This window comes from Saccostrea echinata, unplaced genomic scaffold (assembly GCF_033153115.1).
Source record: "Saccostrea echinata isolate AGI-Se365-2 ecotype Australia unplaced genomic scaffold, CSIRO_AGI_Sech_v1 ptg000033l, whole genome shotgun sequence".
Taxonomy (NCBI): Eukaryota; Metazoa; Mollusca; class Bivalvia; order Ostreida; family Ostreidae; genus Saccostrea; species Saccostrea echinata.
This window is the reverse complement of record NW_026889782.1, coordinates 9,986,622-10,012,062: the sequence shown is the minus strand read 5'-3', so window position 1 is coordinate 10,012,062 and position 25,441 is coordinate 9,986,622. Positions and strand designations below refer to the sequence as shown.

At 32.7% G+C, this 25,441-nt stretch overlaps 1 protein-coding gene across 1 annotated transcript in view; it reads right to left on the bottom strand.

The window, feature by feature from the left end:
- Nucleotides 1-25,441, bottom strand: part of LOC133198100 (NADPH oxidase 5-like) — a 39,492-nt gene extending 14,051 nt beyond the window's left edge. The window contains exons 1-3 of the mRNA XM_061334246.1: nucleotides 25,339-25,441; nucleotides 7,325-7,862; nucleotides 6,783-6,824 (exon numbers count right to left, since the gene is read on the bottom strand). Of these exons, the coding sequence (XP_061190230.1) occupies nucleotides 6,783-6,824; nucleotides 7,325-7,862; nucleotides 25,339-25,441 (683 nt within the window). The remainder of the gene's footprint in view (nucleotides 1-6,782; nucleotides 6,825-7,324; nucleotides 7,863-25,338) is intronic.

Here is a 25,441-nt window from a genome sequence, read left to right as displayed (position 1 = left end):
TCAGACAGAATTTTTTTTTTTTTTTTTTTTTTTTTAGCTGAGCTAATGATTTTCCGGACCAAAAGAAATTATAATGCACATAATTTCAGCACACCTTACAGGGCAAAACTTTACAAAAATGGCCTTTAGCTGTGGCAACTTTATAAAGGAATAATAGTCATTTATTCCTAAGAGTTATCTCTCGTATCAGAGGGTTCATCAACCCTAATAATAATCTTTTTTAAAATAACAAACCACATTGAATGAAAGTACTGTAACAGTAGAACACACTCATATCGAATTGACGCTTACAGCAAAGTGATTTTCATTCCCCTTGGCTTTAAAATATATCGAGAACTTACTGAATAATGAATTACATGTGTATAACGAAGCAAAATCGTCCGTCCCTGGCACTTCGTTATAAGCGTATTTTACTGTATTCATATTACATGAGGAATACTGGTAAATATATCTCTGGGTAAAATTGTCTATTGATTACATTATGTAAACTGTCTTGGATACACTTGATTAATAGAATGATATGGTCTTTAAACATATATATTTCTATAACAGCATAAATCAAAAGAATGGTTTTGTTTGTCGTTTTGTTTTTTACCTGCCTGTCTCATCATTCGATTAATAATTTGAAAAATAGTAACTATCTATTAAGGTATGTTTATTCTTTTTTTAAAAAGCTACTGTCCCACAGTGAACAAAAATCATTCACTAGAAAATGAGCAAAGAGACGGTGTGGAAGCAATCAAGCCACACAATTTGAAAAAAAAAATTATATACAATGTAGATAGCAACTAAAAGCAACTGTATCAACTAATACGGGTGCAAACAACATAGGCAATTACCTTTTTTATTAAATGTATAAACAGACATGTATATATTTATAAATATTTCAAAACAAGAAAAAGAGGGAAAAAAACCATGGAAGTGATACTTCCAGGTGGGATAATACCTTCAGCAGGTGTCTGGTAATATAAACTATGTATACCAACTACAAAATCTGTAACGCTTAATGAAGCTTCAATAAAAAGCAATATGCATTCCTGTAAAGTGAAAAACTAATCTAAGTAAACATTTCAGAGAGAAATGTTTCATGATACATAGTTCTGTTTATATTGAAGAGAAAAGTACTTTCATATATATGCATGAACATGTAATAAATGCTCTAATCCCGTGCACAACTTTTAGAAGCAAAGCAGTCTGGCGCGTTCTCAATCCTTACCGAGTTTTAAAGTATCTGTTCATTAAAAAATCAGACTTGTCAATTACATGTCATGGTTGATACAAATGTACATTGAAATAGGATTTGTTTAATAATTGCAACACTTTTCGATGAGCTGTTTAAAGTAAAATCTGATTAACTTTCTGGAACATGGAATTCAATATACATGTACATTGAGTGAAAAACATTTTCTTAAATGCTCAGTCTTCATATTGTTTGAAAACATATGTATATACCGCAGGTACTTGTGGATAGGACCCCCCTCCCCATTCATCCCCGATGATTGTTGGACATTTTTTTTTCACAAATTATATTTATTCACTTAGTCACCATGTGTACCACAGGAAAAAATCGTAAAAACCCCATAATAATCGTTCCACACAAAAATACTCCACTATACATTATAAGAGAGAATATATAGTGGGGTATTTTGTGTGGAACGATTATTTTGGGGTTTTCACGATTTTTTCCTATGGCACACATGATGAATAAGTGTAATAAATATAATTTATTTTTATCAAACGTCGGGGTTGAATTGGGGGGGGGGGGGGGGCTGTCCACAAGTACCTGTGGTATATACCTGTTTAAAACAATGAAATTTCAATTTCAGCATTATTTTTAAGATTTTTAAATATTTATTTAAATTTTACATGATTTTAAAAGGTCTGTCATATACATGTATACAACAATGTTGCTTGTAACAATGAAATGCTTTTCCTGTTTTAGCATAAACATGTACTCCTATACAAACACATGATAGAAAACACTACAATACACGTACATGCATATAATGTATTTAGGGTATTACTTTTATTTACCTTACATATCCTGCAAAAAGATACACATTGAATCATTTTTTTTTTCAACGACAATGATTTGATGATGACCATAAAATATAGCGGGTGATCCTTCTAATGGGTTGCATAATTTATATTAATCACGGATTTTTTTTTTCCATCAGTTACAATCATTCTGTTTATGCAAGAAATAGCTTGGTTGATCCTTATAATAATAATTCTTTATTGTATAATACACCCATATGGGTCAAGCAATACAATTCATAATAAGAAAAAAAAACAAAGAACAATGAATGTATTTATACAATAGGCGCAATTTAAGTGATTTACTCCTTATATGAGAAAGTCGTTGTTTCCAAATTTCTCTTTATACGTTTTTCAATATATTTGTTTTTTCAATATACAGAGTCCCTTTTTCAGGTATTTGTACGTAATATTACCTCCATTCAGTTGAAAGAACGCATTTACCATATATACTAATGTTTTCAAATATGTAATTTGATTCATTTACAGTGAGGGAGGGGGTTTGGGGTCAATGGGTTTAGGAGGTCAGTGACATTTTAGTAGTGGTTGAAGGTCATTCCAAGGTACATAAGATCTTAAATTATATATTTGATGCGTTTCGAAAAAAATAAAGTTCATGTATTAACTTGTATATCAATATCTAAATATATCAGTTTTCACACCAAAACAAGCGTTAACGTTAGCAGAGGAAAATCGGCTTAATTTTAAAGAGTGGCTGAAAAACATTGTTTCCTATGATCAAATAGTTACGTTTACACCATCTCGTTGTTTTTCATCAACAAAGTCAAAACTATCAGCATGAAATATGTCCTATGCAGACCTGTAGCAACGGTTTCAAAAGGGGCACCTAAATTAAGTAATGAAGTGTCCAGATCCTGGAATTTGCCACTGCTCGACCTAACAGCAACAAAAATGGTTGAAGGGAGGGGGCAACCAGCATCTTAAAGAACATTTAATACAGCAGAATACTACCCTCAGAAAAAATGGGGGGGGGGGGGGCGCCTCCCTCCCCGCGTTCTACGGGCCTGCTATGTTCTGCTGCACCTGTTATGATCACGTATTGAGGACATAATGAGATTTTATGCAATGCTTTAAACACAGCTTATCATTCACAACTCTCATGTTTTTAACAGTTCCATCTTCATTTGACAGCGTTGTCCTATTCTGAGAACCCCCTTTCCCAAGTAGTTTAAAAGCATGTCCTTGGAATGGCCTTTGCAGTATATAGTATATATTTTGGGAAAGGGGTGGATATGGAACGCCTCAGCTGCCTTATGTGGAGAACATTCATTATATGCTGATACTTTAACATTATATGCTGATAGTTTGTCATTATATGCTGATAGTTTGTCATTATATGCTGTTACTTCAACATTATATGCTGATACTTTAACATTATATGCTGATACTCTAACATTATATGCTGATAGTTTGTCATTATATGTTGATACTTTGTCATTATATGCTGATACTATAACATTATATGCTGATACTTCAACATTATATGCTGATAGTTTGTCATTATATGCTGATACTTCAACATTATATGCTGATACTTTAACATTATATGCTGATACTTCAACATTATATGCTGATACTTTAACATTATATGATGATACTTCACTATATGGTGCTTTAAAAATAGGTAAAACATCGGGATCGTGATACGAAAATCGTCCAAAACGCATGTTTTAACAGAATGTGTGAGAATATTAAGTTTTTATTAAAATGGTTATTGCAGGTTGTTCGACGTATGCTCGCCTTTTCTCAGCTAATAAGGTCTCTTTGGTCGGATTTTAAAGGTTCAAGTGGATATTGACATTTTGATTGTTGTTCACATTCATCATTTCAAGGAAAACTAACGTTGTATCTCAAAATATGTATGTGTAATCATGGGGGCTTATCTTTCGGGTTGTTAATAAAAAATTTTGAATCTACTTTAAATACACTTAGATTCTAACACTTTCAGTCAAGAAAACCCACGTTTAAAAAAGACGTACCACACTTATATATATGTGGTATATGTACGTCTTTAAAAAAAAATGAAGAAAAAAAAAGTAAGAGGTTGAAAGAAAGAAAAGTTTTAGAAAACATTTATGTTCTTGATATTCAATAGAGAAAACCTGAATCTTGAGAAAATCTTTGCTCCTATATACTCATTTTTACTAGTAGTATTTTGAGTTTATGTTGTCATTTTGTCATTAATATCACCCCCCCCCCCCCCGTCGCCCACGTGGCGCAGTGGTTAGAGCGTCTGCTCTAGAATCGCGAAGTAAGGAGTTGGTCCTTACGTCGCGGGTTCGAATCCCACTGTGGGACGTGGAGACCGGTCCTTCGGATGAGACCGTATAAACCGAGGCCCCGTGTCGCAGTAGGTGTTGGCACGAAAAAGATCCCTCGCTGCTCAATGGCCCTGAGTGCCGAGTATAGGTAAAAAATTTGCAGCTCTCCACTGGCAAGTGGTGGCGTCTCAATCTGAGTGAAAAATTCTCGAGAAGGACGTTAAACAATAATCAAACAAACACCCCCCACATCTTGAAATCCTGTATACCCCTCTGGAATGTGTTTACTGGCTTACAAGTTACATGATTATATGTATTATTGCAAAAAATATAAATACTAGTAAATACATGTATTTTAATATGATTTCTTATAGATGAATTTATACTGCATGAGGTATAATTTAATTGAAATTGAAGAATTTTTAGTGAAATATCATATTAGTTGTTTGGATGTTAAAAATATTATTTTTGAGTTTATAATTTTTAATTTTTTTGGAAGGGGGAGGGGTGGGGTGTTGGGAAGATTACAACTCCGTCAATATTCACAAAGTTCAAACTAACTTCATAATCTCAGTTTCGGTGATTTTACAGTTTTCCAGAATGATCGCATGCATGGCATTGGATGTATAGACCAGCTTAAATAGTCCAGTTAAAATGCAATGGCAGCTAGATTCTGGAAAAGCTTTTGAGTCATTAGTAGCCTAAATTACTATGTCGATGTCATAACAATGAAATCCCTGAACAACAACCCCCGTCCTACCGATTTGAAAATTACATATAAAAGACCTATCAAAAACTTAAGTGCTGACGAGTGGTTCTGAGGCCGGAACGACCATGCAATACGCATGGGAGGGGGGGGGGGGTATCATATTATGTGAATTAATCATCTGTACTAGGATGACTTTGGCGTGGAGGTAGCCCCACCCCTCTCCCCAAAGAAATGGAGTTTTCGAGTTTGGTTAGACTTTTTTGTTTTGTGTGAAAATAAATAATCTGTACCTGGTCATCTAGAAAATGAATAATCTATCATTCACGAAGTGACATGAAAATAAATAATCTGACTCGAAAAAAAAATTGCACCCCCTCCCCAAACGAATCAAATGTTTGTCCCCTATAAATTATATTCTGCTTTGATGTCCTGTAATATCATTGATGTTTAAAAAAAGCGAAGTTTTAATACCATGAAGAGTTTCTGAACTTCCAAAATATCTTAAATTTTCGTGCAGTACACGCGTTTTTTGCAAGGCTATCTTCGTTTAGTTCACTCTTAATATTATATATGTACTCTCTACCCCTTCCCAAATACGCCAGTATATTCAAGACTGCTTACACGTGTATCCTATCCCTTTTCGTCCCATCAATTTGCCAATACATGTACATGTATATAAACCAATACATGTACGTGTATATATATACTAAAACTTTGCAATTGAAAACAATTTTTTTTGGATTTTTTCTCTTGTCAAAGAATTTTAGTATGAAGATCCCGATGTTTAACCTATTTTTTAAAGCACCATATAGTGAAGTATCAGCATATAATGTTGAAGTATCAGAATATAATGTTAAAGTATCAGCATATAATGACAAATTATCGGCATATAATGTTGAAGTATCAGCATATAATGTTGAAGTATCAGCATATAATGTTAAAGTATCAGCATATAATGACAAACTATCAGCATATAATGACAAAGTATCAGCATATAATGTTAAAGTATCAGCATATAATGTTAAAGTATCAGCATATAATGACAAAGTATCAGCATATTATGACAAAGTATCAGCATATAATGTTGAAGTATCAGCATATAATGTTAAAGTATCAGAATATAATGTTAAAGTATCAGCATATAATGTTAAGGTATCAGCATATAATGTTGAAGTATTAGCATATAACGTTGAAGTATCAGCATATAATGACAAACTATCAGCATATAATGTTAAAGTATCAGCATATAATGAATGTTCTCCACATAAGGCAGCTGCGGCGTTCCATAGGTGGATACTTAATCTTCGTTTGTAATGCGGAAATTAACCCTATTGAAACTATTGGGAAAAAATCACAACCTACGTACGTAAGCGGCTTAAGTATTTTTTCTGCAATAGTTGCAACCGTTAATCCCACATAATTAACAAAGAAAGAAATAGGTTTATTGTTTTCATTCATGTCTGTGTAAATAATTGTATAGATTAGGTTTCGATGTATATTGTATAATTGATCTGTACACCATGCTATGTCTGATTGATGGAAGAGCCCTTTTCTTAGGAAATCTTTTGGATAACAGGTTCTAACTAGTTAGAGTTAATGGGTTGATTAAGGGAAGTGGTTTCAACAATAAATAAAGGAGAAATTACTCAGTGGACGTTAATACACTTTATTCACTAAAATCAAGGTAATACATTATCTATAAGAACCTTGTACCAAAAAAATATTTGGGAAAGGATTAATTGTGTACCTCTTACCTCACGTCATGATAGGAACCGAAGAAATCATAAAAGGGGGTCCTTTAACAATTAGATGTATATTACAGATGCATGAATATTGTACAATGTAAAAAAGACACCAAGTTAATGTTAATATTCTTATATATTAAGACTATCATGAAAAAGAAACCAATATGCGAGGAGATGTATATTGTATACAAAGAAAGTTTCGCGTGCGCTTTATTTTCGCTCCTTTTGTCCTCAGTGAAAAAATTCAACAGACTGAGTTATCCTTCTTGTAATTCAAATTTTGAACGAGGTGAGATTGAAAGTGTAACATATCGAAAATAACACATATACATGTATAGAGTACACGATCCTTTTTTTCTTTATGTGTTAATATTTCAGTTTGTACTGAATGTTCTAGACATCTTTTTAAGCACTATTTTGCTTAATTTTAAAGAAGTGTTATACATATTTTAACACCAGTTTCATGAAATTATATCTTTGAGATTAGAACCGTCTGAACGGACTAGTATATAACCACTATTCAAGATCAGAGTGCATCAAAATATACTCACTGGACCGCTATACTTTTCTTGCGTTCTGGCTCTTTTTCGGTATTGTAATTACCATTCCGTTTTTCGTCGTCCAATGAAATCTGAATTTCTGTAGAATCGTCATATTGCAGTTTGGGTTCTTGTGTAATGGAATGTGTTTTTGACGTCATATCCTTATCATCGACATCGATATTAACTGTGATGTCATCGGGTACCGTGTTTGGTTTGTGCACTTCATCCTCTGATGAATATCCCAAGTTATCTTGGCCCGTTTTTACCTCGGGTTCGGTGTTCGGTTCCATTATTTTTGTTTTGTTGGAATTCAGATCCCCTGTGTAACTGACCACTGATCTTAGTTCATGTTTCGTAGAATTTTTCGTCTTTTCAGGGAGGTAACGTTGTATATTGAGGCAGGGTTTGTTATTGGACAACCGCTGAAGTAGTAAATTGCTGCTGTCTTGTACTTCCGTCCAGCGAAACGTACTACTTCCGGTTATGCGCACACTATCATCTACACGACTAATACGGACAATGAAATTGGAACCAGACAAGACTTCATCTGAAAAAAATATATATATGATACATGTCTTATATAAAACTGTTTTTTTTTTTTCATTTTCCGTCTTAATTATTTTAAGCCTCCTGTAAAGTGCATCCAAAATATTACGTCAACATCAGTTCAAACCCAGACAACGTAAGCGGAAGATAATTGTAAACAAAAGTGGAACTTTGAGCTTCCAGAAATCATTTTCATAATCAAAAACTCCTTTCTGTATCAATACGCATAAATTTAAAGCAGGATTGAATTAATTATTAATATCAAGGATCTCCTTTTTATGACTTGAATTTTTAGATGTCTCACCGACTCAAACGATATATTTCATACATGAAATCAGATAACACTTTCAAACGATAAAATGAGAAAAATATCATATAACATAAAAGATATAAGTGCAGTGCAAAAATATTTATAAATATTTTTTAAAACTACTTTTTTTAGATAAAAAATTCTAAATGACTTTGCTCTTACCAATTTGGATTCAATTTCCAAAATCAGATTTAACTGAAATCAATATTCCATCTAGTATAGGAATGGAATGTAAGGGGGAAAAAAGACTGGTTAATTATATCCGTATATTTTAACTTGTAAACTCTTACATTTTTTTTTTCATGTCAGTTGCTTCCTGTGCAAACTACATGTACACTTGTAGGAAAGAGTTGGGGGTTTTTTTTACCTGCATAATGTAAGTAAGAATGTTTTAAAAGGCTTTTCACTGGTAGTAATTGAAGAAAATTACATGACGGCACAAGAGAAAATTCAGAATTATTGCAAAAGGAATAAGTTTTCTTTTGTTTAGAATATAAAAATGATATTCTATTGACTACCTTAATTAATAGATTAGTGATATATTAATATACATGTATTAAAGCCTAAATAATGTTTGGTTGTCTTGCAAATCAAATTTAAAAAAAAAATCATGTAGGGTCTTTCAGTAAACATCAGGGGGGGGGGGGGTCGTTTTCCTGAATACAATTGTAAAATCTTTTAATTTAAGTACATTAAGTACGTGCACATGTATATACACGTAAATTATGTGCCAACTTAACGACTTGTTGGATTTAAATGGCTTGCTGTTCCGGGTTATGAATTCCTTTTATATCTTATCTCTATTTCCTGATCTTTATCTATTCAGCATTTTTTATACAGATTACTGTTACATTACAGATGTAATCACCTCGGAATAAATATGGAATTATCTTTTTTGAAAGGTCGATATAATTAACATATACATAATATCGATGTACTCTTATGCATTGATGGTTTATATAGTATTTTATCGTCAATGTCTCTATTCAGTTTAACCTGAAAAAAAGTTTGAACTTGATAGATAAATAGGTGTTATGGACGCACTTATGGCCTCTTAAAAAACAATCATTTAGGCTATATTATAGAAGGTAAAATTAACAAATAGGTTTATGAAGATAATGAGGTCTACTATCTTTTGATACTTCTTTTTAAAGAAACCATAAGGGATTTTATTCCAAGTACAAAAAATACTAATAATATCACATCAATAAGCTAGGAATAAGCTTTTTTCTAAATTGTCGGTAATCCATAATCTTTAATTGCATTCTGACCATAATGTATGTATAAATTCATCATCTACTTTATACAATATCATTTTTTTTCTGTATTGTTATGTTGTATAACTATGTTAATACGTATGAATTCAACAAATTAAGAATAATATTGCATTTTTATGACAAATTGATAGAAGTGACATTTTCGGTTCATGAGCACTCTTAACGTCAATGATTTTTATTACAACATAAAAATATTATTTCTGTAGAAAAAATGGGACCTCTGTTTGGTTTGAACGTGTCCAAAAATGAGCGGGCGGTGAATATATTTTTGTATACTTCTTCACAAGATCATGGAAAAAAAATCGAGAAATTTCAACGGTTTTTTTTTTTCGGCAAGAAACACAATCACACAAAGTTTTCAAAATTGAGTAAAAAAATCGCCGGTGGTCACAAATGGTACAATGATATATTACGGAAGATCATTACCACTTCTTAACGATGTCTTACATCCAACTTCACGGGATTTTGTATATTTATCGGAGTATTGATATTCTCAGAAAAAAATTTCAAAAAATACATAATTCTAATTTTAAAAAAAAACACAAGTAATTTTAGTTATTACGTTTTTTTTTATTTTATTATTCTTATTTATAAAACAAATACATGTAGATAAAATTTAAAGATACACAAGCTTTTATGCAAAAATGATCCTCGAAATTCTAATAATTCAATGGTTTAAATCCACACACAACCCCACAGAAACAATTAATCTCTTAGAAAATGATTTTTCTGGTTTGTCTTTTTTCCCTTACATATACAACCATCGTTCTCTGCATAACTAAATTTACATGCATTTTTTCACTCTGATATACACGTATAACGGCCGGTATCAACAGAACACCCTTCTTATCCAATATGATACAAAAAGTCCTATTCTTTTTATTTCACTAACAATGCATTGATATTGACATTCGTGTTTAACGTCCATCAAGGGCAGCAACTCCAATCATAAAATCAGATTTTCACCGAGTTTATTTTTCATTCTATCTGCCAGTACAAATCTTAACGGAATAAACACAGGACTACATTCAATTTGACTAACGTAAAGAGTAAGCACAGCTTCCAAAGTCAACAATGACAAAACTCATTAAAGAATACCCTATATAACTGCATGTAATATCGTGATATATCGGCTTCTTCCTTTACTAAAAACAAATCTAATTATGCTTTTAAAATAAAAAACGATTCTTCTGACATTGAAAACAAACTCTAGAATGCCTTAAAAAATAAAATCTGTAGGCATTCTTATGAACATTTTAAATTAGTATCAATAACGATATAATCACAAAAAATAATAACAATTTCCAAACACTATTCAAATTTAATCTCTCTTTTTGTTACATACCTTATATACATGTATAAGGTCAATCCGATACACGATATGTTTTCACTAAGTCATAAATTCCATTTAATTCATCGAAACTAATTTCCGCAAATATACACTGTCCCAATCTATTCTGATGGAGATAAAATCAGAATTGATAGATTTAAACCATTCCTATAGCATTTATATATATACAATCTCTTTTTAATTCGTTTTTATTTTTAGATTCTGGCTAGTGGTATTTCAATTTATTTATTTTTTTTTTTTTTAGTTTTTTTTTTCTTAATGGTGTGGGGGAAAAACATAGAATGTTCTTTTCTACGTAGAACCCGGGTCTACGGTAAATATACTAATCAATCGATAAGTCCTTGAGTTACACATGTTTTAGTTGATCACCTTTGTTGATTGTTAAAAAACATGTTATTACCCTTTTACAGGTGTATCAGGTAATTCCGTTCTTATCCCCGTGCAAGATTACCCCAGGATATACATGTAGGAATTAGCCATTTTTTTTTTCGATGCTCCTAGAAAGCAATTAACATATTGAATTTTATTCTTATCTATAGCGGAATTAGGACGAGGTTGTCGAAATTGTGTATCTAAGTATCTTGATTTTTAATTTCTGAATTTTCTAAAGAAACATTTATCTGTTTTTCAAATAATTATTCAATTCATTGAAGTAATTAACACAGCGGGCGAAAGCTAAGGAGGCCTAAATCAGCTTTAAATCATGTTGTGAAATAATTAAATGTATTCACTTATCATCTGTATTGTAGAAAAAGTAATCGGATTGTGTGTTTTAAACCCGTAAGCAAACAATTAACACCTCTTTATATGAATAATTTCAGGTGCTTGTAAATATTTAAATAAACGACTTCTTTCCTTAATTTAAAAAAAAAATCTAATCTTAAAGGGCCATGCATTCAGAGGGAAAATGGAAATCATGTCTTCTATTCTAAGTTTTAAAACCGTTATATCTAGCCCTTTCTCGAAGCCCAAACATGAGATATTATCCGTTGCAAGTTTTGTAAGCAAAATTTCTTTCAAGCAGTAGATATTCCGGATGATTTTTTTTTCCTTTTGCCTTTAGCGAAAAGTGTAGGCCAGGGCAGGGAGACAAAAACATTGTTTAGAAATCCAATTATTATGAAAAAAAAATCAATATCGACGATGTTACATCCATTTTTAAGATTCTCGGAAACTCGATGTTCTTAAACGTTTATGGGGGGGGGGGGAGGGGGAGGTGGTAGTAAAGAAATTATTCACAATGTCCTTGATTACGAAAATCATCGATATACACGTAAAACCCATTTTTTAAAAAAAAATGTTAAGCCTAATTGTATAAATTAATTGTATAGCTTGCTAGCAAAGGGCTCCTCATTTAGCCTTCTCTATATTACTTTCTTTAATTTGAGAATCATTTCCTAAATTTAGTGTATTATTTAAATCTAATTCATTAAGTTCTTCTCGAATTTCAAACCTACACGTAAAGTAAGTTTATTTTATTTTATTTATTTATTTATTTATTTATTTATTTATTTATTTATTTATTTATTTATTTATTTATGTATTTATTTATCTATTTATTCATTTATTTATTTATTTATTTATTTATTTATTTATTTCGCTCGTTTCATATTTCATGTACAGTTGTGTGAAGTAAATGTTTCTTGGTTAATACACCTTTATTAATAAATATTATAAATATAAAACATACAGATACCATGCATGTATAATTATCTATTCATTGTAGTATCTTTAAGACCAACATATTTTTTACGCCAACCCGGGGGAGCATTTTGACCAACATTGTTGAGAATGAATGTCAAGTTTTAATGTCAACATTTTTTTGATTAACTTAGACAAATTTTTGCAATGTTGTATTTTCTATGCATGTGAAATTTACCGTGTTGCTCTTTGAACTTTTGAATTATGGTTTTGCATATTAAATTTATGGTATCATATATACATGTGTAATGTATTTTCAACACGCTGGGACCAGGCCGTATATCGAACAAAAATCCAACACCCACCTATAATATGTACCAAAAAAAAAGGCAGAAGAATTCGCTGTGAAACGGCGAATATGAATGCCTTTCAACACCACAAAGAGACCAACTAGAGAACCGTGTTTTCTGTCAGTTGTGTATATTATAGACACGATATCAAATTTTACAAGCATGAATCAGGAAAAAAGAATAATCTCTTCAGTTTTTTCACGTTTCCCATACAAAGGCTTGTATTTCAGTAAAAAAAAAAAAAAAAAAAAAAAAAAAAAAAAAAAAAGCGTTGATGATTTATGGTTTTAGAAGATTAAATTGGAGGATATTTAAATCCGTAATTGTGTTTTAGCTTAAAGGTCAGAAACATGACTTATTTTCTCCCTCGTTTCACTCCTCCAAAAATAAAAATTTTCTTGACTAATTTATTGAAAAATAAAGAAAAAGAATATCTTATGGAATTGTTGCGCTCGTTACAAATTGCAGGCGCTCGTGCATGAAAAACCAGTTTTCTAAAGATACGAAGATTCACTGAAAGACCAAACTAAAATCGTAAAGAAATTTTATCCACATGGTCGCAGACAAAAAAGAATGAATGAAAGAAAAAATAGAACAAAATCCAGAACAAATATCAGAACAAAGATTCACTTATTATTGAGTCCAACCTAATTTTAAGGAGAGAGTTTAAAGGACTTAAAGTACTTTAGGCCGGCTTTAAATTGTCGACATGTGCTAATTTTTTTTTTAAATATACATGTATATACATACATGGTCGATATCACTTCTCCATGAAACTGATATAAATACTTTTTGGTAAAATTCCCGGAGAAAATAAAAAAATCTATATCACTAAAAGAAGATCAAGACAAACCTGAAGATAAAAATATATTTTCATAAAAAGCTGAGTTCCAACCCTTTATGCAAAAATAAATATATTGCAAAATACATTTTGCAATATTTTTCTCCATTAAGAATATTTGTATAAAAAAAAAAGAAAAAAAAAAAGATACATTGTAACAATATTAAACATGAGTAAATACAACTAACATTGAGTCAATTGTCATGTTGTAATTTTTGAATTTACTGGGTGTTAGTAAATACAAAAATTACAACATGATATATTGTAATTTTTGTATTTACTACCACCCGGTAAATTCAAAAATTACAATATGACACAATGGTCGTCTTCGTAGAAAAGTAAATGCTATATCTATAAATTTTGTGAATGATTTATTTAATTATCACTCTATTCGAAGCAGGTCTGTAGGGAAAATTAAGTTTTTGGGAGGGGGAGCCCGAGCACACATTCTGAGTTTTTCGTTTTTGGGGGTAGGTGAGGTTTGCACTACCAAGCAAAAATTTCTTAACAAGCCAAAAAAAGGTCATCAGACATTATCATTGAGGAGGCACAAACTAAACGTTTAATAAACAATTATATATACATACGGGAGCATACACTTAAGCATATTAATATGTCTGCATGAAAGTCATTGATTATACAAAGTTCATCCAGTTGGGAATCATCTCTCTCTCTCTCTCTCTCTCTCTCTCTCTCTCTCTCTCTCTCTCTCTCTCCAAAATTGATGTTGTGAAGAAAAAATGGAGCATTAATCCTTTTGCAATGTTCCCGCAATAGATGTTATGATTAAAGATAACTATTATTAGAGCATTACTAGTACTAGTACTAAGAGTAAAACTTTTTTAAACAGAACTCATGCACCTAAATGAGCTAACAAGCTATAGTGCCAAGCAACTTTCATATACATAACAAAAATATCTGTTCAAAAAAAATATTTTCTATCTTTCGGAGTATTATATATATATAAAAATATATGAAGTCAAGACTGAGAGATGAAATAAGTTTATCGAATTATTTATCGTAGCCAAAATTTCTTATGCAATGTTTATGAAAATCAATACAACCCACTTCTTAAAAATCTTTGCATATCCTCATTTTTGAAAAAACTAAGCAAATAAATTCTTTATAAAAAGCGTAACCTTTCTATAGGTGAGAGTATTTGGTCTAATACAATTGAACAAGGGAGAGAATTTGTCATAAAGGATAAAGGAAGAAAAACCCTGGTTTCTGATTGGTTCTTTTAATAGCAAATCAGTACATGCTTTATGTTTGCACAAAGTCTTATAAGATGTTTAATCTCAAAGCATAATTACGTAAGCAATCAAATCCCACAAAAGGTTATACGACTTTCAGATGTAGAAACGATATGAAAAAGGAACCTTTTTTCCATTCTCTTGACAAGATTATATCATAGTCTCATTCACAGTGAGTCATTTCTATTAGGTGGGTGTCCGATTTGAACATCTGAGTTGAAACAAATGTGCATGTACATTATATTTGTGGAGTACTCAAAAACTTGTGAAAAGAAAATGAAAGGAAATTAAATTTTCAAATTTAATATTCAAGGCACATACATGTATAATTTTTTGAAATTGTTTATTTTAGAGTCTAGAATCTCCGCCTTCATGTGTACAAGTACTTCATATAAAAAGGACAGGAGATAAGATAAAATACATTGAGGTTCAATATATTTGCAACATTCAAAGGAATTCGGTAAAATTTAAAAATATTCGATATCAGCCTCAAATCTTTTCTGCTTTTTGATCATGCAAAATATTCCCTTTTTAATTTGAAAACAAAATATTTTATAAAAGATCACGTTTTGCTGATTCTTTGGTGCGGATCTGTGAGTGTTTCAAACATGAGGACCTTGGTCCTTAAATTCAACAAGTCTATTATTAAGAAAGATAATCAAGCGATTAAGAGTATATAAATTGGCCTTGTTTAACATTTATTTTACACATAAATGTAAGGAACTATGTATGCATGTAAATGACTGCTGATGTAGAAATGATATCTTTCTTACGGGTCATAAATTGTATTAGTAATTTTGTGACAAATATTTTTTTTTTCATTTGTCAGATCCTGAGTAATGAAATTTTACGTGTCGGGGTCATTTTATGCCATCCTATAAGTTCACGTCAAATAAATAAAATTCGCTCTGTATCATGTGTTACAGATTTAAAATTTGCGGTAAATGCAAAATTAAAGATATAAGTCGGTATAATGATTAAACATCACATATGAGCGTCTGACACAGGCTCCTGCCCCCCCCCCCCCCGCCCAAATATAGTCGTGTTAAAAATCTTGAGCTCTAGAAATCGTAGTTTCTTCAAATACATGTACAGTACAACTTTGTTATAAGGAATATGCTGTTACCTCGAATTTTGCTTCCTAACAACCGTTTATGTATTTGCATAAATATACAAAAAAAAAAATGATTGAAAAAAATATATATACGTATAATTTATTTTATGCTGAAAATAACATAATAATCCTTGGAATTTCCCCGAGGTCCTGTACTTTTGCTACAGGGTTTGCAGTGCCTTCAAGGTCGTCATCCACTCCCCCCACCCCACCCCCACCCCCCATCCAATCCTCTTCTTCCCTTCCAAATCATCGTTAGGAATAAAATTGAAGCCTATTTTGTGGTGTTAATAATTAAGAATGGGGTTGGAAATTTTCCAACAGACCAAGTGCATTTTTAACGACATTCAATGTCTCTCAAAGTCTGCCCCTTTATAATTTGAGGTTGGTCAGATTATATTCCTAAATTCAAAAGTACAGATTGTATAAAGAAAAGACGGGATATTATACGGTACCTTTTCCCATGCTGCAATAGAAAGTTATGTAATTGTCTTTTTTTTCTCTCTTTTTTTTTTTTTTTTTTTTTTTTTTTTTTTGAAAAATTAAATGCAGTTAATTTTTTAGCCACGCACAAACATTGATTTAAACTTGGAACATATTGAAAAGAAATTCTGTAAAGATCTTAATCACATCTTGGTGTCTGGATTACTTGTAGGAAATAAGTCTAGGTTACGTAACACAAAACCGCAATTTAATGCCAAAGCATTTTTTGTCTGTCTAATGCATTTCCACCCTTACTTTTAGGAAAATTGAGTGCTATAAGAAATTCCTTTGTCATTATTTGTGTATTTCTGACCCAGAAAGTGCAAGTCTAGAAAGCGAAAGTGTGTTGAAAAATATGTCTAATTCAAAATTTTCAGTGTGTTGTCGATCCAGATTGAGAATGTATCAATATTTATTATACTTGTATTAAGTTAAAATATTAGAATAAACAATAATTGACTTTTCACGAAATTATAACATCGAAACTAATCACCTTTTGTTTTCCAAGTTTCGAATCAGGAATTTTCGAAGTTCGAAAAATGTTTTGCGGGATGTAAAACTTGAAAAGCTGGCAGAAGTGAAAATAGTACCAAAGCAAATTACAAGCAAAGATATTCCATGAAAATTGTGTCTCAGATAAGGTTGATTTAATTTTAATAATGCATATTGATAAAAAGATTATTATAAAATGCTAATTTTTTCATAAATTTTTCATACTGTTTAGTTTATAAGAAAATTTATTTAAATCAACAAGTAATGTTTATATGCTTTATGTAAAATTCTCTTAAAGGCATATTTCAACAATAATTTCGATCCGCCGATTTTATTTATTGGGTCTGCAAGTAAAGCCGGGCGCTTGGTTCGATACAGAAAAATGAATTAGAAACTAGAAAAGTAGGGGCGGGGGTTCTTGTAATTGACAGATCTGAACCTGTACCATTAAAATTCTGGGCATTTTTGGTACCACTTATTAAAAAGCATTGAAATACAAATCAAGCAACAACCAAAAACATATAGAACTTCGACCATTTAGATTGAATATACGACGTAACAACAAATCGATTCGCTACCGGTAAAACGACTGACTGCAAGCGCAGCGAGGGGCGAAAAGTGCCGCTCTTCTGCGAGCTTTGAAAGCTTTGGCAAAGAGTATATTCGGACTTCTGCATACTGTTCCCAGAGAATGTTTTTCCGCAGTACCCATAATGCAACGCAGACTGTATAACTGCGGTATAAGTTCGGTTCCGTTGCAGCGGAGCCGGTACACGAAACAGAACAGTATTGTATTCAATATTGCGGAGCGCTCGCTCCGTGATCGGGAGGTCATGAGTTCGAATCTCGGCCGCGACTGACCTAAGTCGATAAAAAATGGGTAGCAACTCTTCCTTCGCCATGCGCTCGGCACTTTGAAGTGAAAGTTGCGGGTCCTTCGGATGAGACCTTAAAAACCGAGGTCCCGTGTCACGGCAGGCGTTGGCACGATAAAAGATCCCTCACTGCTCAATGGCCCTGATTGCCGAGTAAAGGTCAAAATTTGAAGCCCTTCACCGGTTTATGGGGACGTCTCTATATGAGTGAAAAATTATTGAATGGGGCGTAAAACAATATACAATCAATCAATCAATCAGTATTGCGGTTTCCTGCGATTAAAGAAATACTAAAATTTTATAGAAAACTTGTATTATTCCTCATGCATGGGTCGTCCAAGTTGTGCAAAATGGCTTAATTAGCCCCCGTTTTTCAAAAAAGCAATAAAACAAAAACTTTCATAAAACTTTATTTTATAAAGATATATTATCTCGAGGTGATATTCAACCGTTTTTCTTTCGATTATATGTCTATAAAAATAAAATCGTCATTCTCCTTGACTCAATATTGATGTGAAAGGTTCAGGACTGGAGGGTCGAGTGGGGTTAAATGAACATAAATTTATAGAGAATACCTTAAGGAAAAAAACCTTACTGGCTTTATATCATATGGGTTCCGTCTCAGAAGTTAAAAAAAAAATGAAATTCTCCAAAATTTTAAATGAATGGACGTTCTAATCCTTTTGATTGTTAATAAAATATGTATAAAAGAGACAAGACTCCTAAACATACCTCGTATATAAAATATATTAAAGCATGGACTGTCTTTCAGATCGACCTTTCAGTAACCAACTGTGCTTCATTAGGTATGGAACATTATCAAACCCAAAACTCTAGTCTAGTATTTCTCCCCCTTTTTAAACCATGTCTTGGGTGAACATGACTTTTTAAAACTTCGTGACGAAAAGTAAATAGGAAGAATTTTCAAAACGAGTGCTGACAGTCGTCCTGTTTACATATGGTATCATTTCTATTTAAAGAACCACGCCGCAAGGTTTGTCTTTTCTGTCGGGTGCACGATTCTTATTCAGTAATAACGAGTCGGGTGCACGATTCTTTTTCAACAATGAACAGAATTATTTAGTAACGACAAGTGTCTCTCATAACAATAAAAACTTCTGAATAACCAAAAATTATCTAAAGGACAGAGCAGCCAAAAAAAAAAAATAATAAATTTAATTATTTCTGTTTATTAAAAACATCTTAATTGATTTGAATGGAGATATTTAGCTAAATAGATAGAGACTTCAATGGAAGAAAAACATCCATTGTATTTTTGCAAAAGAACTGATTTTTGAATAAAGAAGATGTTTTATGAGTCAAAATTTTCTATTTGGGGGTTTAGGGAGGTATAATCTATTAATTGCACAAAGCCAAGAAATATAGCATATACAATAGGATTTTTATGAACATGTAATATTGATAGTTTGTACTCAATTGCATCATCTCGGGTCTTTCCGCCGAAGGTCGGAAAAACAACCTCGAATGTATTAACATCACCGATGTTAAAAATTTATACAAGATGGATTTGCTTCCTATTTATTAAAGAATTGGAAATACAGAGTTAAAAGTCACTCCTGTAGTGTATTTTAGGTAATATCTTTACATTCAATAAAGTTAGGCTCCAAACTCAACAAATAAGAGGTCTCCCTACATTTATTTTCAAAGTTTATGAAAAGGAGGGTTCTCATGGACGCCTACGTAACACATTCGAGGTCGTTTTTCCGCTTGTCGGAAAGGCCCGAGAAATTTCGATTGAGTTTGTACTTGTTAAACTATATAATGCACACAAATTAACTTGTTCCAATGATATTCTTTTCTAAAATCACTGAGTGAGCTCAAAGATGTTGATTAGTTTTAATAGTGACGTACAGGTGAACATTTCCATTCCTTTAATTTCCGCCAGTGGTTGACAGTTTAAGATATAAGAAATCTTTGTAGTAATGACGGTATTAAGTAAAATGAAATCCATGCCCTCAACTTCGATAATTTCTCCAGGTGAACTTGTCAGTGGAACCTAATTGTCACATGAAAAAGCCGGCTTTCCTTGTGTACAAATTCTGACAAATCAAATGGTTTTATTAAATATTAAGATAAGTGTAAACACATTAATTTTATATTATCTTGTTTGGCTCTTTGCCGCTGTGGGAGATAGAACATTGAATGGTATTTGATACAGGGACCACGCCCCATTTCTTCAAAACAAACATTCTCCAACATGTAAGTTATATTTGCGGTCGTCTTCGGACAAAGTCCGATATCACTTTCAAACGAATAATTTGTACCTTTATATAGCACGAGAGCATGACAATCATGGTTTGCTCTATATGAAAAAAAATCAATCTAGCAAATATACAGACATGATTATTGTAATATAAGCAAATTCATTTCTCGAGTATGTGTGCGTGTATGTGTGTGTGTTTGAGGGCGTGTTTGTGTGGCTGTCGTTATTTCATTTAAAAGATCGCCATTAAAAGGTACAAAAATACAAGGGTAAGAATTCCACAATATTACTTTACACTGAACTCTCTGTGTCTCTCGTTATGGCTGGAAAAAATTCCGTAACAAGAGACAAGGTAGGATTGTAAGATGCATATTGAACTTAATATGAAGTGAAATCTTTTTTTTTTAATAAAACAAATTAAGGACTCTGCAATTTATCTACCTATCTTGGAAGTGGAATGGAACAGTCATAAAAACAAATTGGTTTTTGAAGTGCCCGCATCAAAGATTCTTGATTGATTCCGATGTCAGGGCCGAACCGATTTCAATTACGATAGCAGTATCGGAAACATATAAATTTTATAAATAATTATAGAGGTATGCCCAGCGCTCAAAATTTGTTTGTTTTGTTTGCTTGTTTGTTTTACGTTTTTCACTCATATGGAGACGCCACCACTTGCCGATGAAGGGCTGCAAATGTTGGCCTATACTCGACACTCAGGGCCATTGAGCATTGAGGGATCTTTTTCGTGCCAGCATCTATTGCGACACGGGACCTCGGTTTATACGGTCTCATCCGAAGGACCGGCCTCCACGTCCCGAAGTGGATTCGAACCCGCGACGTAAGGATTAACTCCTTACATCGCCACTCTAGAGAAACGCTCTAACCACTGCGCCACGCGGGCTCAAAATTAAATGTATCTTTACTTAACGCAACGAAAATAAAGGCATTTGTCTAAGAAAATTTAAATGGTGACACATGAGGTTATAATTAGAAGTGAAAATATAATATCTTTGTAGAATATCTTTTCTTATTGTCTATATAATAGATGTTTTAATACTACTACTCAGGTCAAACATCAAGGTCAATTCCAGGTCACAATTTGTGAGTGTAATATTATACAAGGAAAAAGATCAACGCCGAGACATCTTCGCTACCCAAGAGTTTCTGATCCGCTACTCTGGGTTTGTGAGGAGAGTAGCATATCAAAAACCCTTGACTAGCGAAGATGACGCCGAGATCAAGTTAGTAAACAATTAACCGTCTATACACAAGGGTGGATCCAGGAATTTTTCTTTTCTTTTCTTTTTTGGGGGATGGAGGGTGGGGTGGGGGTGGGGCTGGAGGGTCAGTACTCTCATAAAACAGGAAAAATCCGATTTGACAATCTAACACCACACACGCACATACCCAAATACACTCACAAACAAACAAACATGCACACAGACAAAAACTCTCCAAGCGCAAAAACCCTTCTTGAAGGGGAAAGGGTGTGGGAGCACTTCTCGAAGAATATTCTATTTTTCCCATATATATTTTGGTTTGTCCCTTTTAGGTACTTAGGGGTATTTTTACTCGATCTCAACCCCCGCGCTCATCACTCATTTCTACCAAATGAAAAATACTCTTTATTGCTCCCTTTCCTATGTAATTTTCGCTAAAATTGTCCAAACTTTTATTAACAGTTTAGCACTTCAGTTAACTAGGAATTGTTTGAAAAAAGTAAACCGAGAGAATAATTGACTTTGGGGACAGATATTTTTTGTCCAAAATTTTAATCTCAGTTTTCAAAATAAAACAAAAGCTTAAAGTACTTATGAATATTTTTTTTTAAATTATAAAAAGAAATTATAAAAAAAAAAAAAAAAATTCGGCTTACCTTTAACTTGCACCCGCTTCAAAAATCCTTCTTATGTGATGAATAACAGAAAAAGTGCTTTTATTTTACAAGAAAAAACTTTGTTGAGGTACCTCTGTACATTTGTATATCTGAGCGATTTGAGTGTAAATAAACAAGCGTTAATCCACCCTCTCTCCGTATATCAAAGAATCAGTGTTGAGTCGACGCCCATTTAACAAGGACTAAATTTTCCAAATAATCGAAAATTTAAACCCCTCCATAAATGTGTCAAGACTGAAAAGAAATGCCTCATGAAGACTCGATGTTTTCTTAATGAATTAATTTAAGGTGATAACTCGCTGAGAAAAAGAAATGGATCAACTTATTTTATGTCTACTTAGTGGAGATTTTTCTAAATGTGCGTGAAGCAAGGATTTAACCTTAACAAGCTAGATATACTATTTTGATATTTGATTTAAAATGACCTCATGAACCTAAATCTAAAAATTCAGACGAACGGAGATGTGAAAACAAGTTTCATGATTGTGTATACTAAAAGCATGCAAGAAATGTTAGCCCAAAGAATGCAACACCCCCGTTGTGTCACGATTTTTTTTTCTCAAAATTTCACGCAAAATGCGAGAAAATAGATATTCTCTGTTATGTATTAAGATGTCTTAAATCTGATATACTGTATATTGTTCTAAAAGCACAGTAGAAAAAGAAATCCCAAAGAATGCAACACCCCCGTTGTGTCACGATATTTTTTTCTCTTGAAAATTTCAAAATTTCACGCAAAATGCGAAAAAAATAGATATTAAGATGTCTTAAATCTGATAAACTGTATATTGTTTTATAAACACAGTAGAAAAAGACAATTCTGACAATGTTAAGTTTGATTTAGTTTAAACTGACGGGTCTTTTAATTTTTCTTAATCACGAAATTTTTGTTGTGCAATTTAAAGGATTTCTTTAGCTTGTGGGATATCTTGTTTTCAATCGGGTCAAATATATAGTTTGTGCTGAAATATAACCTATCACGAAAATATAAAGAGTGGCCTAAAAAGACGTCGAAATTTGATACGTGAATTCACAACCCATGTCAGCTGGGTAAAGTACACGATAAAATCGACATTGGGTGGTTTATTTAATTGATGTATGAAATACTGTAACTACTGTTAACGTGATTGATGGACATTCCCCCCCCCTCCCCCCCCCCCCCACACACACAAAACAAAGTCTTTATGATCAACTCGAAAAGTAATTAATAATGATAATATTAAAGCAGGAATGACAATGATTCCTTAATATTCTATTAGGAGAAACTACTTTATTTTACACATATTACACGTGTGATAAAGGTTGACCATTTTCAAAATGATGGGACAATACTATCTCATGAAATCTTACTCCGTAGTTTGATTGAAGGGAAAGTTTAATTGGCTACTAGTGAAGAGCAAAAATGTTACGATGGCGAGGGAAATAAATTTTACATACTTTTACTATACGAATGGATCACAAGCGTACCAGTTTTTTCCTGTTGTGCTAATTTTACGTTGCTCCAAGAAATGATCGGATTTATGCTTCACTTGTTTTAGAATGGATAATTTACATAAAACATTATATTGAAAAGAGGGAGGGGGCGTTGAATCCATTAGATCTAGAATTATTGAAAACAAAAGTTTATTTCCCACTGTGAAATTGGTATTATAGAGATCTAAATATGGTGGTTTATAAGTTTATGTATATGTTTCACATTTATTTGTACACACTGTATCAAATGATATTCCTGTAGATATAATATGACGGCTTTGGGTAAGCAAAACATCTTTTTGATCTTTTATTCAACTGCATTAATTTCTTTAACATTATTTTGTTAATTAATTGACACACAAAGAAGATAATACGTTCTGATTTATATTTATATTTCATAAATCTCCATGTGGTGGAAATAAAGAATGAATAAAGAATCTGTGTATTGTTGCATCTTGACAATGTTTGAACCAGAAGAATTGACATACTGGTGATGGAGAGATGAAAAGTTACAATCTGGCAGCTGTTGTGAACAACTTATTCAAATGAGTTATCGTTCTTTACATTGGTATCAAACTACTCCAAATCACATTAGTAAAGTGTTCGTGTAAACCTAGAGGACATCGGCGACTTATTTATCGTATTGTTCGGTGGCCTAGTGGTTGGGCGCTCGCTTCTTGGTCGGGAGGCCCCAAGTTCAATTTACGTTCTATGCGCCGCGTCTGACCCAGGACGTTTACAATGTACCATGCATGGACATTGACTTTTTATGCCCCCGTATCGAAGATTCGGGGGTATATAGTTTTTGCCCTGTCCGTCCGTCTGTCTGTCTGTCTGTTTGTCGGCAAAAACTTTAACATTGCCCATAACTTTTGATTGGTTGGAGCTATGGCTTTCATATTTCACATGTGTATTCCTTGTGACAAGACCTTTCTTTGGGTATTATCATATTTGACCTTTTGACCTTGACCTTGGAGTTTGACCCAGTTTTACAAAATTTTACCCAACTTTAACCTTGGCCATAACTTTTGAACAGTTGGTGCTAGGGTTTTCATACTTCACTTGTGCAATCCTTGTGACAATACCTTCCTTTGAAAACCAACAACTTTGACCCTTTGACCTTGACCTAGGAGTTTGACCTACATTTGAAAAAACTTTAACCTTGGCCATAACTTTTGAACGGTTGGGCTAGGGCTTTCATACTTTACATATGTAATTCTTGTGACAAGACCTTACTTTGGATACCAACAACTTTGACTTTTTGACCTTGACCTTGGAGTTTGACCTACTTTTGATAAACTTTAAACTTGGCCATATCTTTTGAACGTTTGGTGCTAGGGATTTCATATTTCACAAGTGTATTTCTTGTAAGAAGGCCTTTCCTTGGGCACCATTAATTTTGACCATTTGACCTTGACCTTGATGTTTGACTTACCTTTGAAAATTTTTAACCTTTTCCATATCTTTTTAATGGTTTCTGCTAGGGCTTTCATATTTTACAGACTGGTATATTCCTCGGGACAAGAACTTACTTTGGATACCAACATATTTGATTTGCATTTGAGGAAGTTTAACCTTCGCTTTAAGTTGCCATACGGAAGCATCAGTGTTTCACAAACACATCTTGTTCTTCTGCAAGCGTCCTACATTAAATATGAACGTAATGGGTATCTCAGATGTTCTGCATCATGATAGTCTTTAGCACGATAATAGGACCTTCGGTAGTACTGCAACTACCGAAAGCACTATGCATAGGTGAAAATTTGTGACACTAAACGTATAAGTGACTTCACCTACATGAGAGAAAAAAGTCTCAAATGGGATTTAAAAAACAAATCATTCAATCAATCAGTATTTTCCGAATTCACCTTCAAAGGGGACGAGACAGGATACCAGCAACCTCGGCTCGAGTACGCATAGAGATCAGCCAGAAAGTGACTAAAATACTGAACTTAACCGTGTACAGACCCACACATAAGCAGTGAGACATGGTCAT